At 37.2% G+C, this 18288-nt stretch overlaps 4 protein-coding genes across 4 annotated transcripts; 3 read left to right on the top strand and 1 right to left on the bottom strand.

Moving 5' to 3' along the window:
- Positions 1 to 510: 510 nt before the first annotated feature.
- MONOS_8668 (uncharacterized protein) lies at positions 511 to 8599 on the top strand (the record flags this gene model as incomplete). The annotated part of the gene is made up of 7 exons (XM_067879097.1): positions 511 to 594; positions 643 to 819; positions 900 to 937; positions 1094 to 2183; positions 2394 to 2727; positions 3091 to 8240; positions 8306 to 8599. 7 exons carry the CDS (start codon positions 511 to 513, stop codon positions 8453 to 8455), a joined length of 7023 nt encoding a protein of 2340 aa, XP_067734714.1. The 3' UTR covers positions 8456 to 8599.
- A 6-nt stretch (positions 8600 to 8605) lies between these two features.
- On the top strand, positions 8606 to 11828 carry MONOS_8667 (putative ATP-binding cassette sub-family F member 2). The gene has a single exon (XM_067879096.1). It carries the CDS (start codon positions 8624 to 8626, stop codon positions 11678 to 11680), a length of 3057 nt encoding a protein of 1018 aa, XP_067734713.1. The 5' UTR covers positions 8606 to 8623; the 3' UTR covers positions 11681 to 11828.
- A 654-nt stretch (positions 11829 to 12482) lies between these two features.
- Positions 12483 to 13437, top strand: MONOS_8666 (uncharacterized protein). The gene is made up of 2 exons (XM_067879095.1): positions 12483 to 13179; positions 13243 to 13437. Exons 1-2 carry the CDS (start codon positions 12559 to 12561, stop codon positions 13339 to 13341), a joined length of 720 nt encoding a protein of 239 aa, XP_067734712.1. The 5' UTR covers positions 12483 to 12558; the 3' UTR covers positions 13342 to 13437.
- Positions 13438 to 13555: 118 nt separating this feature from the next.
- MONOS_8665 (uncharacterized protein) lies at positions 13556 to 16590 on the bottom strand. The gene is made up of 2 exons (XM_067879094.1): positions 16203 to 16590; positions 13556 to 16083 (listed from the first exon to the last, which is right to left on the bottom strand). The coding sequence occupies exons 1-2, from the start codon at positions 16513 to 16515 to the stop codon at positions 14087 to 14089; spliced, it is 2310 nt and encodes a 769-aa protein (XP_067734711.1). The 5' UTR covers positions 16516 to 16590; the 3' UTR covers positions 13556 to 14086.
- Positions 16591 to 18288: the final 1698 nt, after the last annotated feature.

Here is an 18288-nt window from a genome sequence, read left to right as displayed (position 1 = left end):
ATGATGGTTTTTTTCTGAAAAATCAGAACATTTCATGTCTATTCACAAATAATAATATTAGAGGTTCAATTTCTCATCAATATTTTGAATATTGACTAAATATTATATTTTAATCACTTTCCGATGCTCAGCCAAAAACCTATTTTTCATTAAAAATTTATAAAAAAATACGCAATTTTATTAATTTCCAATTGAAATTTTTCATTTTTGTATAATTAGTTCATTTATTTCGAATAAGGAGTTTAACATGTCGAAATTAAGGTTTATAATCATTGATTCATACGTTCAACTGTATTGAAAAATTTTTTTTCATAACTATTTTCGACATATTTCAAATAAATTAGTATTAATAAAACAGTTGATACATATAGAACTCAAATAATACAAAACAGAACTAAACAAATTTAACACACACACAAAAAGCAATCAATATTAACACAAAAAAAAGAAATGAAATATCAACACATAATTTATTTATCATAATTTTTTTTTCAAAAAAGATGCTTAAACATGTCTAATTTCGATAAAAAATATCAAAACTTGTGCTTAGATAATGACTTTATCGTTATTACAGAATTTAATGAGCAAGAAGGAGTTTGAATTTTTGAATAATGATTTTTTGATTTATTATTATTTCAAAAGCCTGTTCCGTTAATTGTGTATCCTGACGCTACAATTTTGACAGAATTTGATGTGAATTCTTTTGCTATTCGCATAATGACAGTTGAGGTTGACTTCCAAGGTAGAAATATTCCCGATCATCTACCAAATGATCTTTCAACAATTGTAATTGATGAACAAAATCGCATTTATGCATATGTATTGATTCTGAAATTACTTCTTTTGAAATAAAATATGTAATGTTGATTTATTAATTTTTTGTTTTTTTTATATCACAGGTTCATCATTTTACTCTTTCGGATATTTTTGCGCGAGGGTATGTTAGACCGCTTGCCTTAAGCTATTGCTCGGTATCAAAAATAAAAATATTGGCAATTCATAATCAGATCCGCTTAGAGTTTCAAAAAATTACAAAGGATCTCCAACGAACAAATTTTGCATTGTTTCGGAATAATCTTTTTGAAAAACTCAGAAGCATCAGGATCACACATGCTTATCTTTCAAAGAGATTGCCGTCATCATTTTTGACAGGCAAACTGTTAAATTGGAATCAAACAGAATTTGCATGCAGAACATTTCGACTCGCAAAAATTTGTTGCCTAGTAACATTTGATCAACTTTACAACGATTCAGCAGATAATGAAGACAAAATACAGCCATCATGCGAAGAAATATCGCTTTTCTGCACTTCAAAAACTTGTTTTGTACAGCATGAAAGCGAACTGCAGAATGAAGTGACAGAAAAAACAGAGAGTTGCATCAGTTCAACTGCTTCAGAAGGATGCAAGTCTCATCTTCTTCGGCATCTCTTTGAGGAAAAAGGATGGTTGGGAGGAGAGGACCTCGAAGAGCTGGGGATTTGGGAGGTTCTGAACGAGCTGAGCGACTTTGACTTGCGGCTGAGGAATTTGTACAAGCGGAGGAAAAACGAACTGAGAGAACGAGGAATTATAACAGATGTCGATGCGGATGAAGACAACTTTGATGATGAAGAAGAATTCGAAAACAAGTTCGAAGAAGAAGAAGAAGAAGATGATGATGATGAAGATTGCAATGCTCAAGAAACCGAAAAGAACATCATTTCTCCTGCAGTTTCGACATCACATAACGTCGTATGCCAAGAATTCAATGAACATTTGAAAGGCGATTTCCCCTTCTGTTCAAAGAAAGAGGGCGAACATGGAGCAGAAGGGAAATATGCAGACATCAGCGACTGGAGCGAAGAGATGGTAGAAGACGCTGTTTTGAGAGAATTGAAGCAGGCAATTTGCCGTTTGAAAGGAAAATCAGAAGGGGAAACATTGCCGAAACACGATTGCTGGCAACAAGCAGGAAAAGAAGAGATTTTTGGAAATGAAACGGAAAAAGACAAGGAATGTACTTGTTTAAGTAATGTATCTTCAGCCAAAAAAACAGAAGATTTAAAAACATTCAATGAAAAATTGGATTCAATGAAACAACTTTCTTTTTCTACAAATACACAAAATGAACAGAATGAATATTTTCCTTTTGAAATTGTTGAAGATGGTGACAGCGAAATACAATACAAACAATTTGAACCAGTTTGCAATTAATTTCTTTCTTTCTTTTTTCTTTTCTTTTCTTTTTTTTTTTGAGGCTTATGAAAGAACTTATTCTAATATGATGACATGTTCAAATTGTGTTTTTCGTCATTTTTTTCTTTTTTGACAAAATTTCTGTTTCAAACTTATTTATGTATTAATTTTTTGATTTTAATGTTTATTTCTTTCATTTATCTTGATACAATTCAGGACGACATTGACATTCTTCTCTTTTTGTACTCACAAACACTCGTCGATAATCCTGCTGCTGCTGATTTATCTTCCTCTTCCTCCTCTTCATCTTCATCTTCATCTTCTTCTTCCAGCTCTTCCTCCTCAAATCCAACTTCTTCAACATCTTCTTCTCCTTCTCCTTCCGTCAAAAACCACCACTCTCATCGTCATCGTCATTTTCATCATCGTCCTCATCCATTTGTAATTCCACCTTCATATATAAACGCAGTTCTTTCTCCTTTTGCTTCTCCTCCTTCCATTCTTCTCCCTCCTTCGCGCTACAAAAACGTCCAGCTCGACCAAAAAAGACGTTCCATCGAAGAAATCTGCTCAGAAACCAATGCAAAACAATCAAAAATCAATCAGTTGATTCCTTTTGATCCATTTTCGAGTTATTCTTACAGCACTAATACTACAACCCCTTCTTCTTTTTCTCCTTATCCTTCATCATCATCATCATCATCCTCCTCTTCCTCCTCCTCTTCCTCCTCCTCTTCCTCCTCCTCTTCTTCCTCTTCTTCCTCTTCCTCCTCTTCTTCAAACAGAAATCTTCATCTTCTTCTCCCCATTGCCCGCTTAACCACAATACACTCCTTCTTTTCTCGTCCTCTTGTTCTTCTGCGCATGCTGAATGAAGAATCATTCGATTTGTCGCTTTCTTCTGATTTTGAAGGCGGAAACACTGTTTTACGCTTCGGCAACACATCTTTGGCAACTTTCAACAGAATCAGCAACACCACAAAGGATATTGGCTTTCCTCGTTCTCTCCAAGGACACTCGAAATCTTCTGGTTATTCATCTGCTTCTTCTTCTTCTTTTGCTTCTTCTTCTTCTGTTTCTGCTTTAATGAGTCGTTTTTATAACACTTCGCTTACTGATCCTTCCTCTTCATTTCCCTCTTCCTCTTCCTCTTTTCCCTCTTTCTCTTTCTCATCCAGCAGGCCCCCTCCTCTTTGCCTTCTGCGTGCCTTTGCAGATGCTGAATGCGCATGTGATGTTCTTCTGAGGGAGCAAGAGAGAGAAGAAGAAGAAGCTGTGAAAAGAGCGCTGAGCGAAATAGAGACAAGCCATCTGAAGATGTTGAATACAGAGACACGCAAAGAGAAAACGAGGGTTTTTTGTGAGGAAGACAAGAAAAACAAAGATGTGTTATATTTTGCAAGAAATGAAGAAGGAGAAGAGCTTGTTGAAAAAGGAAAGAATAATTTGAGTGGCAATGAACAAACAGAAGATGAAGTTGAAAGAGAAATAAAAAGGAAATTGAATCAAATTGAAAGCGAAGAACTGAATTCACCTGAATCACAGCAATTGAATGGGAAGGATTCTTCTTCTTCTTCTTCTCCTTCACTTTCTCCTCTTTCTTCTTCTTCTTCTTCCTCCTCTCCAACTTCTTCTCCCACTTCAATAAAATCATCATCATCAACTTCTTCTTCATCTCATTCTTCTCATTCTTCTGATGCTTCTTCTTCTTCCTCAATGTTTGTTTCTTTTACTCTTCCAATTCCTTCCAGCCGCTCAGAAAAGAAAGCGAAAGAGACATTTTCTGCTCCAACTTCGCCTTCTGCACACATCAACACATCTCCACCTTCTGTTCTCTTTGCTTCTACAACTTTTTCTTCATCTGCTTCATCATCATCATCATCATCATCTTCTTCTTCTTCTGCTTCTTCTCCTTCTCCTTCTCCTTCTCCTTCTTCTTCTTCCTCCTCCTCATCATCATCGTTATCTTCTTCCTCCTCTTCCTCTTTATCCCCTGCCACCCCCACATTCTCTCCTCCTCCCACACTCAAGCGCATCATCTCCAGCAGCTCCAACAAAACACGCAAAACTGTTCAGTTCAAACAGAATCTTCGCATGTCGCCTGGCCAGAAATACTCAACTCTTCCTTCTCCTCTCCTTTCTTACTCCATTTCTAAGCAGTTATCTTCATCTTCATCATCATCATCATCAGCTTCTTCTTCTTCCTCATCATCTTCTTCTTCAGATGTAGACAAACTTCTTGTTTCTCATTCTTCTTCTCCTTCTTTCATCAGAAATAGTTCTTATTCTTCGAATGATCTGCAATCACCTGAATTTAAGCCAACTTCGCTGCAACAGCCAAACATTTCACCCTTTTTGTCACAAAACGATTCATTTGCTTCGCATTCTTCTGTTTTCTCCCGCACAATTTTGCATTCTGCCTCTCTAAACTCACCTGATTATCTTTCAAATGATATGTTTTCTTCTTCTAAGTTGAAATCAAACTCATCTTCTGAAATGAATCTTTCAGATTCTTCCTCGTCTTTCACCCCTCCTACTCATTTCCCTTCACTCGATCGTCTTCTTTCATTGAATTCGCAATCACCTCAAAACCCTCTTGCTCTTTTAATGACGGTTTTTCCTGTTCTTCTTTCTTCTCTCCCGCCTCTTTCCTCTTTGCCTTTCACAGCACTCGCACCAGCAGTCGCTTCTTCTCTTCATTTACTCTCTTCGTTTCTTCTTCTTCTTCATCTTCTTCACTCAAACAATCAGATTTTTGATCCTTTCAAAATTCCAACGAATTATCTTTCTCTTTCTCCATCTCTTTCTCCTCTTTCTTCTTCTTCTTCTTCCTCGTTGCCATTGTCCTCCTCCTCCTCCTCTTCCTCCTCTTCTATTTCATCTGAACAGCTCTGTTTATCTCCACTTCATTCAGAACTTAATTCAAAAAGTGTTAATACTCTTTCGCATGAATCAAACTTCATAAGCCATCCTCTTTTTCTTCAAACCCTTTCGCTTCTGAATTTTTGCCGTTCAACTCAATTTTGTTCTTTTGAGAGTCACCAGCTTCCTCTTTCTTCTTCTTCTTCTTCTTCTTCTTCAATTAAACATGTTCACCCTTCGAATTTAATCACATCATCATCATCATCATCATCTTCTTCTTCTTCTTCTCATTCTTCAATTTCATCTTATCCGTTTTTCTGTCCAAATCACAAAGACGACTCAAACATCATATCTTACTCTGCCTCTTCTTTGCTTCATTCTCCTTCTTCTCTTCTCTCTTCTGCTTCTTGTTTTGCGTCGTATTTCTCAATTTTCCCTTTTCTTCCTTCACAACACCCAAAAATCTTCGATCCTCTTTCTCCTCTTCCTCTCCCAAAAATACATGTTTTTGCTGCTCCTCCGCTTTCTTCTTCTTCTTCTTCTTCTTCCTCCTCCTCCTCCTCTTCTTCTTCTGTTTTTGATCCATCATTTCCCAACAACCACACTTCTTTCACTCAATCTTCTCAAACAACACAAAATTCATCAGACTCAACCAGTTTGATGCTTCCTTCTTCAAATGAGACATTCCATTTGCCTTCTCCAATATTCGTTGTTCAGCATCCTTCTGTCTGTTTCCCTATCTCTGAGCACAACAACTCTCTTTTGCAGTCTTCTTCCTCTTCTTCCTCTTCCTCCTCCTCTTCTTCTTCACCTTCTTCTTCCTCTTCTTCTTCTGAGAAAGATTCAAAAGTATCTTGTCTGAGTGATCAAGACAATGGAAAGAGGATAAATCAAGCAGCCGAAGGAGCAAAAACGAATGGCTCAACTTCATTATCTCTAACCAGAAATGAAGAATGTTTCCATTCACACACTCAAAATTCATCACATTTGCTTTTCTCCTTCAGTTCTCCTCATTTCTTCCATCGCCCTTTCGCTCAGCATTCTTCTGCTAAGCAGACCCAAACTGTTTCTGACGCATCCAATTCACTTTTCATTTATCTTCCGCTTTCGTCTTCACCTCTTTCTCTCTCGCTTCCATTCACAACCATCCCTTCTCCATTCGGAAGAGCACGTATTCTTCTTCTTCTGTCGTCAAATATCATCCCTCGCAATCAGCAGCAGCATCAGCAAAAGAAGCAGAAAAGAGAAGGAATTCAAACAGGTCACAGTGAATCACCAATAAAAGAATGTATTGTCAATGAAAATGAATGCAAAGAGCAACCTTGTTCGGGTTCAGCTCAGATTCAAGCAAAATCACTACCACTGCTACCACCATCTCCATCACTATCTCCTTCACAGAGTCAGTCATTTGACGCTTCTGACTCCACTTTCGACAGCTCAAATGAGTTTTCTCTGAGTCGAATGATCCACATCTTCGATGAGTCTGCTTCGAAGCCTTATTCGTCGTATTCTGATCCCGATTTTGCGACAAAGTCAGTCACACTGTCTCCTTTTCCACTCGCTTTTTATTCGCATTTCATTGCGAAAGTGGTGGCGTTTGAAGGGTTTTCGAAGTTTGTGTGGAAACAACGCTATCCTATTCTTTCCTTGCTTAATACTTGTTCAGTGAAATACAGAACTAATTGCGAAGAAGGAAATTCATTGAAAACTTCTTCACATAGACTCAGTTTTGATGCTAAAAGGAAATCTTTTTCTGCAAAATCAACAGATTCAAGTAATTCTTTGTCAGATTTTCATTCTTTTCTGAAAAATGGTAATGAAACAATGCTTAAAGTTATATATTCTACAAAAAGCAAGTCTTGTTCAGAGATGAGAAAAGATCGCGAATCTATTTTGAATTCATTGATTTTGGGGATGTTTCAACGGGCAGATTCATACAAGTCATTGACATCCACTAAAACCCCACTTCCTTCTAATTTCAATCATTTTTCAGCTCTTTTCCAGCAGTTTCTTTCAGACTACTTTATTCACCAAGAAAAAGCATTCTTTCTCCGCAATCTGCATCCCTCTCTTTCTCTCCTCTCCTCCCCAAATTTCTCGCCAGTCGTCTTTCTCCACAACTTTCTCTGCCACCCCGTCTTCTTCCGCGAAGCTGCCCTCTCTCTCCTCCATGGCATCCCTGTTGTCATCTGTGGCTGCTCCAAATCTCGCGACAGGATCGTCCAGCTTGTTGGTTCTCTTTCTCTGTTTGTCGCTGGCTCTCCTCGTGTCAGCTGTGTGCAGTGCTGGCGAGTCACCCCACTTTCTGTGGGCGATCTGCCTTCACTCAGACTGTGCGGGTTGTGTGATTATTCAACTAATTCTTCAATGGCTAATTCTTCTTCCTCTTCCTCTTCCTCCACCTCCTCTGCTTCATTGTCGATTCATCAGATGCTATCTTCATCATCTTGTATTGCGCCAAATGCAGCAGAAAGTGTTGTTCTTTGGTATTATGACAAGCACTGGATGCATTGCCTGAGGCTGGACAGTGGCTCATGTACGAAAGGGCTATTCAAAATGCCCGGGATGGGAATTGACAGAGCTTCATTGTCGCTTCTGTTCTATCAGGAAACACAAACAGTTTTGAGGCAGATTGCTCTGAAGTGTTTGACATTTGGTGCATATATCGTTTCATTGAACAACTCAACTTTGGATAATTCAAATGTGATTGAGAAAGAAGAAGAAGAAGGAGGAGGAGGAGAAGATATTTTTCAGACTAATACAACAACAAACCATATGAATTCTGCAAAATCGGATTATCTTTCCTTTTCTCGTTCATCTCCATTGCCATTTGTCCACAAAAGAATGTTTCTTTCTTCTGCCAGCACAAAACTGTCCCAACAGCAAAAGATGAACGACAAAGGGCAAGTTCTCCATCTGTCTGCTCTTCGCAAAACAGAGCACTCATTCAGTTCAAAGCAGATCAATGTTATATCTCCACTGTCAATTTCCTCTTCTTCTTCTTCTTTAAAGCCAGCTTCTTCATTTTCACACACTTCCTCTTTTTCTCCACTTGCACATTCATCAGTTTCTCTTCAGTCAAAAGAGGACATTGAATTCCAGCTGAGCAACAGACAGAAGAGATTTCGTTGCATGAAAAGAGGTAAAATGAACAGTCAAGCAGCAGCTTTCAGAGATGATCCGGATGATGATATTATTGCAGTTTGCCATTTTTATTTCCCCTAATTTTCTTTTTATTTTAATATTCTCCTTTTCAATAATATTAGTATTTGACGAATATTCTTCAAAATGAATCTAAAGGCTTCAAGCAAAATCCTTCGCTAAAACTTGTTAATCCTTTTGATTTTGTTTGGATTGATGAAAAAGGAAAAGTTATTAGCCAATTAGATTGTAATTTGAAATTTTCACATTTTTAGTGATTATGTTTTATGCAAAATCCTAATGAGATCTTATTTTTTCTATAGTTTTATTTATTTATTTTTTAACATTAGAAAGTCTTTGTTGAATGATATCACTTTACATTTTTCTTATTGTAAAATTTGTTTTTTAATGTGATCAAAGTTGTAATAATAATCTTTTGTTCAATGGATAACAAAGAATTCATTAAAAAGGAGCTTATATCATTGAAAGAACAATATCCAAGTTTAAGATTATTAAAGCGCACAACTCCATTTCCTATACGATTGACGATCGATGTTGATGCTCCTGAACAAGTTGATTTGTATTCATTAAGGTTTTTATTTGTTATTTCCGAAAGGTACCCTACAGAAGCATGTGGACTTGAATGCCAAAGTGATGAAATGAAAGAGGATCAAAAAATTAGTTTTTGCAATTCAATAATGAAAACGTGTAAAAAGAAAACAGTTTCTGATGTTACAGCATGGGTATCTGACCCCAACAACCTTTTTAAGATATTCGTTCCTATGTGCGATTCTTATCCTGGTGTAAATTCAGATGGATCAAGTTGTCTTCGCTGGGCCCTGAAGAATGCTGGGGAAATAGCAATTGCTGAACAACCAAAACCCGATTACCTTGCTCCTGAAACTGAAAACGGTGATGAAAAAAGCAAGGATGAAAAAGACGCTGAAGGTAGCGATGAAAAGAAAATCGAACCTCTTGTGGATGTTTCAACTCTTCCTACTGATCCAGCTTCTTTGCGTCAAGCAATGTTAAATTTAATAGGTCCCGCAGAACTTCGAGATAAAAAAGATAAGAAAAAGAAAGATGAAAGCGGCAAGAAAAAGAAAAAGAAGAAGAAGAAGAAGGGAACAGGAGACGACGACGATGATGATTGGATGCTTTATGATGACGATGAGTCCGAACTTTCTGAAGAGGAAATTAGAGAACGAAAGAGAGAAAGAATGAGACAGGAAAGAATGCATCATGTGAGAAAAGATCCCACATCTGTGTTTACTTTGTCCGCCGAGGCAGCAGGAAGCACACGAAAGGCACGAAAAGCAAAGAAGCAGGCTGAAGCAGGGGGTGATAAGGGAGAAGGAGGCGATTCATCGGCAACTCCAACACCTTCTCCATCTCCTACTCAAGGATCGTCAAGTTCATCAAAACAAGGCGACGATGAAAAAGGATCCAGCTCTCTTTTATCTGGTGCGAAGGAAACGACGATCAGAGAAGAGCTGAGCGATGTGATAGCTGATCTTACAGCTGTCGGAGTCATCACAAGCAGCGCCTCGTCTCGTGACACACAAATTGGTTCACTTTCTCTCACTTTCCACGGCAAAGAGCTTCTGGTTGACACATCCATCGAACTGGGGATGGCAAAGCGGTACGGGCTTGTGGGACTGAATGGGAGCGGGAAGTCAGTGCTGCTGAAGGCGATTGCAGCGAGAGAGCTTCCTGTTCCTGCGTTTCTGGATGTGTATCTGCTGGATAGAGAGGCGCCGCCGTTGGAAGTGGAGGCTTTGGACTATGTTGTGTCTGTGGACGAGGAAAGGCTGCAGATTGAGAAAAAAATCGATGATCTTCTCAATGGAAGCGGAGGAGGAAAGGGAGATAGAAAAGGTGGAAGAGGCAAAGGGAAAGGAAAGAAGAGAGGAGGTGATGCTTCTTCTGCAACACCAGGTGTTGATGGAGAAGATGGTCCAACTTCGTCAAGTTCATCTTCCTCATCTTCATCATCGTCAGCCGCATCTGAGCTGACAGACGAGCAATTAGACCTTTTGAATGATTTGTATCTCCGCCTCGATGAACTCGAAGCAGACACAGCAAAAGCACGTGCAGGAGCCATTCTGCGCGGGCTGGGCTTTTCTGCCGAGAAGCAGCGGCAGCACACGAAGGACATGTCTGGTGGCTGGCGAATGCGCCTTTCGCTTGCCCGAGCGCTTTTTGTGCGGCCAGATATTCTTCTGCTGGATGAACCGACGAACCATCTGGATTTGGAGTCGTGTGTGTGGCTGGAGAGGCATCTGAAGCAGTATGAGAGGTGCCTTGTGGTTGTGTCACATTCACAGGACTTTTTGAACAACGTGTGCAATCGCATCATGCACCTGCATCTGAAGAAGCTCACAATCTACACAGGAAACTACGACCAGTATGTGATCACTCGGAGAGAAAGAGAAGAAAACCAGCGGCGGCAGTACGAGACAGAGCAGGCGCAGATTGCAGACATCAAAGAGTACATTGCGAGGTTTGGGAGAGGGCGCTCGAAAATGGCTGCGCAGGCACAGTCTCGTGCGAAGCAGCTGGAGCACATGGAGCAGAGAGGGCTGACAGAAGCTGTGGTGGATGACAGAAAGTTCCAGTTTACGTTCTCAAAGTGCGGGACACTTCCTCCGCCTGTCATTCAGTTTGATGGAGTGAGTTTTGCATACGCTCTGAAGGATACACAGCAAACATCTGCTTCTGCTTCTGCTTCTTCTGCATCATCATCTACAACTCCTTCATCTTCACTTCCACCTGTTCCCAAACTCGGCCCAGTTTTGTTCTCCAATGTGTCGTTTTCGCTTGGGATGGATGCACGTATTGCGCTTGTTGGGCAGAACGGGTGTGGAAAATCGACTCTGCTGAAGTTGATGTGCGGAGAGCTGAATCCGCTTGAAGGAAACATCCGGCGGCACAGAAATTGCAGAATTGCCAGGTATCACCAACATCTGGAAGAGCAGCTGGATCTTTCGCTGTCTCCGTTGGAGTTCATGCTGAAGAAATTCCCTCCATCTGGTGTGCCAGATGGGGAGAAGAAAGTGATTCCGGCAGGAACAACACCAGGGATGGGTGCAGAGCTGTCTGGTGGGATGTCGTTTGGGTCGACTGTCAGCAGTGCAGAGCAGGCGCTGAGAGGGGCGCTGGGAAGATACGGTCTCACCGGGCAGGCGCAGCTGCTGCCTATGAAGACGCTTAGCGATGGGCAGCGCAGCAGAATCCTGTTTGCGTGGCTGGCGTTTTCGATTCCGCATTTTCTGCTGCTGGACGAGCCGACGAACCATTTGGATCTGGAGACGATTGATGCGCTTGCGACCGCTATTAATCAGTTTGAAGGAGGTGTTTTGCTTGTTTCGCATGATTTCAGGCTCATTCGCCAGGTTGCTAAAGAGGTGTGGCTTTGCGAAGACGGGAAAGTTGAGCCGTTTAAAGGAGGAATTGAAGCATATAGAAAACTTCTTGAATCCAAAATGGAAAAGGAATGAAAGAATAAGGAAGTGGAATACAAACAATCATTTTTTTTTTTTCATTTTTTAAACTTCATTTCGCTCTAATCAAAAATCATTTCATTCAGAGCATTGCTTCACCAAATTTTAAGATAATCAAATCATAATTCATAATAATAAATTTTTCGAACAAAACCGAATTTAATTGAAAAGAACAATGCACTTTGCATGAAATTGTTAAAATTTTTATATTGTCCTCTACCATTTAAAAGTTGTTCAATAACTTTAAAAAATTGTGGACTGTTCTTGTTCAACTAACATAACACTTTCGGAAACTCATACCAAATTAAAAATGAACGACACAAAAAATTTCAATATCAAATTTGCCTTTCTGAGCAATTTTGAAATATTTATTATCAATTTTCATCACAAAAGCAAAAATTTTGCGTTTCTGAAAAAAACAAAAAAATATGTCACATATGGCTGATTATTTTTGAAATCTTCATTTCGTTCGAGTTTTGATCAAAATTTCCATTTCAATGGGATTTTTTTTTTTTGTTTCTGCAATAAAAACATCATGAACAATATGTTCTAATAGTTTTGATCAATTTTTCAAAATCCCGTTGATATTGAATTTTTTATCAAAACTCGAACGAAAGGAAGATTTCAAAAAGGATCATCCATATTTATTCTTTTTTGGAATAATAATAATTCTGACATTCTCGTGTAAAATATTACATTGAAATATTTGAAGGTTGAGAATAATCTTTGAAAGCAATGTGTGGAACATCATTCATGAAGCAAAACATATATTCCGAATTAAATGTTTGTGCCCCATAAGAAAATATAACAATATTTCCCAACCTTTAGGAATGTGTTCTTGAGATATAAGTTTTATTTCATGACATTTTGTTGAAATGTCTTGTCTATCAACTCCCAAATATCAAGGACTTTGCGGAAGCGTTGCCTTGTTTTCGCAAGAAAATAAAGAGAAATTGAAGGATAAATTGAAAACGAGTTTCACACAATCCAGCATGAAATTGAAGCTTGAACAAAGTCAATTTATTCCATCGTCTGTTCCAGCCATGTTTACAGCAGCATATGCATTACGAAGTATTTCTCTTGAAAATCAACAACTCAGAGATGAAAATGAAGGATTGCAGAAGCAAGTGAAGTTTTTCGAACGAGAACTACGTAAGTACTCATCGGAACTTGACGGTGCAAGAACAACGCAAAAGTCATTAGTTGAATCTTTGGAACATCAAAACAAACGAAATCAGATGCTGTTAAGCCAAAACAGAGACCTAAGGCTTCAAATAACATTTAGACAAAGCAAAGTGGAACCCAACGAAGTTCAAAACAAAGAATTCGAAGAGGATAATATTAAAACTATTGGAAGTTGCGATGCGAATGATGTTAGAAGTCAATGGCTAAAAATGTACTTTTTTGAAAAATGGAAGAAATATATCAAAATATCGCAAGCAAAAATAAAGCAAAAGACAAATAAATCCAATGATGCTGTGAGCACACAGATTGCGGTTTGTTGAAAATATGCAATATTTTGTTGTAACAATTTTTTTTCTTATAACTTGTATTTGCAGAAGATAGGAGAAGCATCATCTGAAGCAATTGATTCTCTTTCTGTGATTCAAAAAAATGTCATCCATTTGTTGCATCAAATTTCTTTAAGTAAAGAATGAAGATTTTATTTTGATATTCTTTTCTTCATGCTTATGAGTGCTATTTTCACATCAACTTTTGAAAAATTATGTAATAAATTATTTTTCCATTAATAATACAACAGAAACATTGGAAATCAGCACTTGAGAACAATAACTTTCTCTTTTTAAAGTTAATTCAAGATTATAATTCTTGAAATGAAACTTATACCGAATAAATATTTTGTGGCTAACATTTTTCCCAAAAAGTTTGAATATGCTTATTTTGAATAAAAAAAATCAAAAAACGGAAATCAAAAGATGAAATTTCAAAATAAATGCCAAAGAATTTCAAAAATTAGCAAGATTCAGAAAATTTGATAAATTCATTCAAAGAAAAGAGACAACTTTCTGCCAAAACCAATAAACATCATCCACAAACACCACTTGCCCCAGTCAAATAGAAAAAGAAAAAGAAAAATGATTTGATGCTAACTCTTTCTTGAGAATCACTCTAAGCATTTTTGAAAATTTCACATTTGGAATGTTGAAGCATAATATTTTGTGTGAAAAGCTTCAAATAGTTGTTTATTCCCACATTTCCAACTAATTAAAAAAAAAAATGCGCTTTCAAGTGCTCTTTTTCAAAAACTTATAACAAAGAGTTAATTCTCAAATGTAGCATCCTGAACTTTGATGGATATAACTCAAACCGCAATTCTCCACAACTTCAAGCTTCAACTACTCAATGCCACAACTTGATGTCATATTGTACAATTCATCCTTTTTAATCAAAGTCAAATAATCCTGATTTTGAAAAAAGCTCATTAATTCTCTTCGTAAAGCTAGCCGATTGAGGCTCAGGATCTGTTGGCAACAAGCACTTTGTTAGCGGCTCTCCATTCTGTTTCCGTCTCTTTATCTCTTCGAGTTCTGCCTCATCGTCAACAGAAATCATCACAGAAAAATCTCTTTCAGCAGGCCGCGGAAATCCTCCTTCCTCTAATCTTTGTCTTGTAAAAGTTCGAACAAAAATCGGATTTTGTTCCGCTAATATCATTTCATAGACCACATCCTGGCTTAATAGTTCGTCAGGCACGACATTACGATTCATGAAGAACGCTGGGCAAAAAGACAGCTTCACATAGTGTTGAGGAAAGTCATACTGATAATATAGAAGCTCTTCCTGTGCATTTGGAACGCATCCACGATATAGCTTCTTCTTTTCTTCTTTGGTCAGCATTCTTCTTCTATACGGCTGAGGAAGGACTCTTTCTTTCGTTCGCCACATTCGCTCGGAATCAGACATTTTGCTTATCTGACTCGCCGATCTGAAACTAAGCCTTGACGTTGCAGCTCTCATATCCCATTCCCCTTCTCGATTCCAAGGCAATGCACCAAATCCTTTAGAACGCATTAAATAGATGAGTAATGTGGAACGAAACACAATAGGCTGAATCTTCGCCACTTCACTCATCATCTTAAGAAACACTTTCTCAGTTCCAGTAAATTGAGCAGGAGCTGAACTCACAAGTCGAGGAAATTCCTCAGGATTATCATAACCTCTCTGAATGACATTGATAAACCAACTTTGTGAATCAGAATAATTTGATGGCTGGACACATGATGGAACAGAAGAAGACGAAGCAATATCACAGCCAGATGTTTGAGCAGTGCTTCTATTTAATAGCTCTTGTTGCTCAGCCTCATCGTCAATTTTATCCAGCACTGTAAAGTCCCGATCGTTCAAAGCAACAAATCCATTTTCAAGAAGTTTTAATTGAAGTTCGTTTCTCAGCTCGTCCGGATTCTGACGGCTCCGAAGGAGTTTTATAACATTATTCTTTTCCTTAAACTTTTCTGCAATATTCACCCTGTCCACTTTACTAGCTGAACTTGAGAAAATCTCGATTGCGTATTGCGGATAGTCGCACATTGCATAAAGCTTCCGTAAGCGCTTTAGAGGAACATATTCTCCATACAGTTGCTGAAGCTCGCTTTTTGTAAGATCTCTTCTACAATAACCTTCGGGCAACACCCGTTTTCTTGCCCTGCGTGCTTTCTCCTTATCGTCCATTGCATCCATTTCTTCTTTTGACAAATAACGCAAGCCATTCGTGTGCAATTTCACATTCCACTTTCCATATCGATTCCATGGTAGTCCGTTTTCTTCTCTGAGCGAATAAAGCTGCATGATTGCATAGGCTTGAACAACGACAGGATCATTTTCTGATCCAGCTATGAGCTCTGCTGCATCTTTATTGTTTCTCAACCCTTCTTCACCGTACACAGAAAGGCAGAAATCCTTTGCTAATTCTGGCTTTTCGTAAAGATTCCACAACATTTCGACGCGTTGCTGAACAGCAGCATCATCAAACGTATCAAGATTTGGCACTGAAGACTTTTCATCTGAGGTTAGAGTCTTGTGCAACATCCTTTCCGATAGATCAGAGTTTCTGTTCATTCCCATTGAAAGCCCAGGAAAATCTAAAAATTTCTCGTCAGCTGTGATGTAACGAGACTTCATCTGCATCTGATCATCTGTTGGCGCATCTTTGCTCGAATTTCGAAGAGATTTCAGACTGTTCAACATTTTCACAATGGAAGGCTGTTCATTACCTTCAGCTGTACTTTGATCGGAAACATGCTCTTTTTCTGTGAGCTTGAATAATTGTTCAAAAGGATAGTCAATTATTTCCTTTTTCTTTTTCATGATTTCGTTTGGTTGTTTGTTGGATTCTTCTTTTTTAATCTTCAAAGTTTGCAATTCAGAAAATTTTTTTCCTATTAAGATTGAAATTTTCACATATGAAAATTAATAACATTGGAAATATTCAAACAAACGAATATTAAAATAAAATGGTGAAATTTTGAAACTTAAATACAATGAAAACTTGCTGTACCTTCAGGTTCAATCTTTTCGTCTGAAGTGCTGCGACTTTGCAGCTTGTTAATAGCGAAATGAATGTAATTAGTATGTAAGCGCTTTTTTGGCAATCCTTCAAAATATTTTGAATGTTTCGAAGCTTTCACTTCAATACCATTGCTAATATTTTTTATTTCACTCAATGAATAACTAATTTGAGGATTGATTTCAAGATTCTCAGCAAATTTCTGTGAAAAATTTTGGTATTCAAGTTGGACTGCTTCAAATCTTTTTTTTCCATTCCCTTCATTTGAACGCTTTAGCTGATGCTTAACAAATCCCTGAAACATTTTGTTCCATTTTTGTGAAATGAAATATTCTAATTTTTACATAAATAGAAGACAAAAAAAAAAAAAAATAAAAAATCAGCAATAACAAACCATCATAAAAACTAAGATCAAGTAACTTTTTGCAACCAGAATTTACGCTTTTTTTTTCATAATCGGGCAATAACCTTAGAATGTGAGAGCTTATTAATGAAATAGAAGCAAGCTTCTTTATTTCTGAAGTATTTGAGCAATGGTTTGTTTCAAATTCTGATTGATTTGAAGTATTATTGAATGACGATTCAACAACAAGGATTGATGACCTACAACAAACACCTAAAAAAGGAATAATATATTTTCGAAAAGCACAAGAAAACCTTGCTTATTTAATGACAATCCATCCTTCAGCACTTTTCCCATGAATAAAAGGGAAATGCTCTCACAATTTGCATTCATCAGATTTGCAATAATTCCTTTCAACTCATCTATATTAATGCCATTGTTGAAACGGAATATGAAAGAGTTGAAATTGGTGAATTGAATTTTTACATCAATCATTTAAGAATTTCTTTATAATGGGGTTTAACATATTTTCGATTTGTTGTTGTTAGTGAAAATAAATGCAAGTTCAACAAAATTGCGAAATAATCTTCACGAATGTTTTATTAGTGATATAGAGCATCGATTTTTTAACTTATAGCATATTCCGTTATTTGAACTTACAAAATTAATCAATTAAAAAATATTTGAAAATAAAGAGACAAATAATTAATTCATAATTCAGAATTATTTTTGTTAGGACTATGTAACAAGAGAAATTAAAGTGGATTGTGTCGGTCGAAGTTAAACCTTTAAGTCACATGAACATTTCTTCTCCACGTCAGTCAGTTTCGTCCCACAGTTTTTCAAGAAAAAGAAATATTTATATTGGTAAGATGTAACAATTGGATACCGAATTTTCTTAATAAAATTGAACCTAATAATTTTCAACTGATTGATAAGTTAATATAAAACAATTTTATGTGTTTCATTTCTTAGTTTTCTCAATAAAGATTTTAATAGAAATAATTTAGAATTATGGGTTTTGATCATTGTTTACGTTGTGGATGAAATCTTTGATATATTTCTATGTAAGTTTTTGAGCTTCAATCTCAATTTTTCTCAAAAAACGATTCTTGGAATTGGCTTTTCGAACAGATTTTACGAGGGAAAAAGCCATTTTGCAGAAAAGACAGGGTATTTTTTTCGTGCATCAAAAATGGTGGAAATGCATCATATTGGAAATGCAAAAAGTGCAGATCTAAAAAATCTTTGTTTTTAACACCAGTTTTCAATCATTACAAAATAGGGTTAGTGAAGATTCTGCTGTTGATTCTTTATTTCTACTTTGGGATACCAAAAAAAACCACAAAGAATCTATTGAATTTATCATATAACAGCGTTGGTTAATGTTACAGTATTTGTCTTGTCTCATAACGTATTTCTTGATCGAGTATCCAATAATTTTAGGGGGACCTGGGATCGTTGTGGAAATCGATGAAGCAATTTTGAGGAGGAGAAAGTCCAAAAGAGGTCGCTCAAAATGGCAGCAATGGGTTTATGGAGTTATTGAGAGGAAAATGGATGGAACAGTTCAGAAAAAAATGATTTGGATTGTAAAATCAAGAAAAAGAAAGCACTTGCTACCTTTCATTCAAGGTCACATTTTGCAAGGATCAACAATTATGAGTGATGAGTGGGTTTTATATAAAGAATTAACGGATTTATGTCATGAAAACAAAATTGTGACACACAAAA

This window comes from Monocercomonoides exilis, assembly GCF_001643675.1.
Source record: "Monocercomonoides exilis strain PA203 chromosome Unknown scaffold4-2303458, whole genome shotgun sequence".
NCBI lineage: Eukaryota > Preaxostyla > Oxymonadida > Polymastigidae > Monocercomonoides > Monocercomonoides exilis.
Note: the sequence above shows the minus strand (reverse complement) of the source record. Positions and strands in the feature narration are given on the sequence as shown.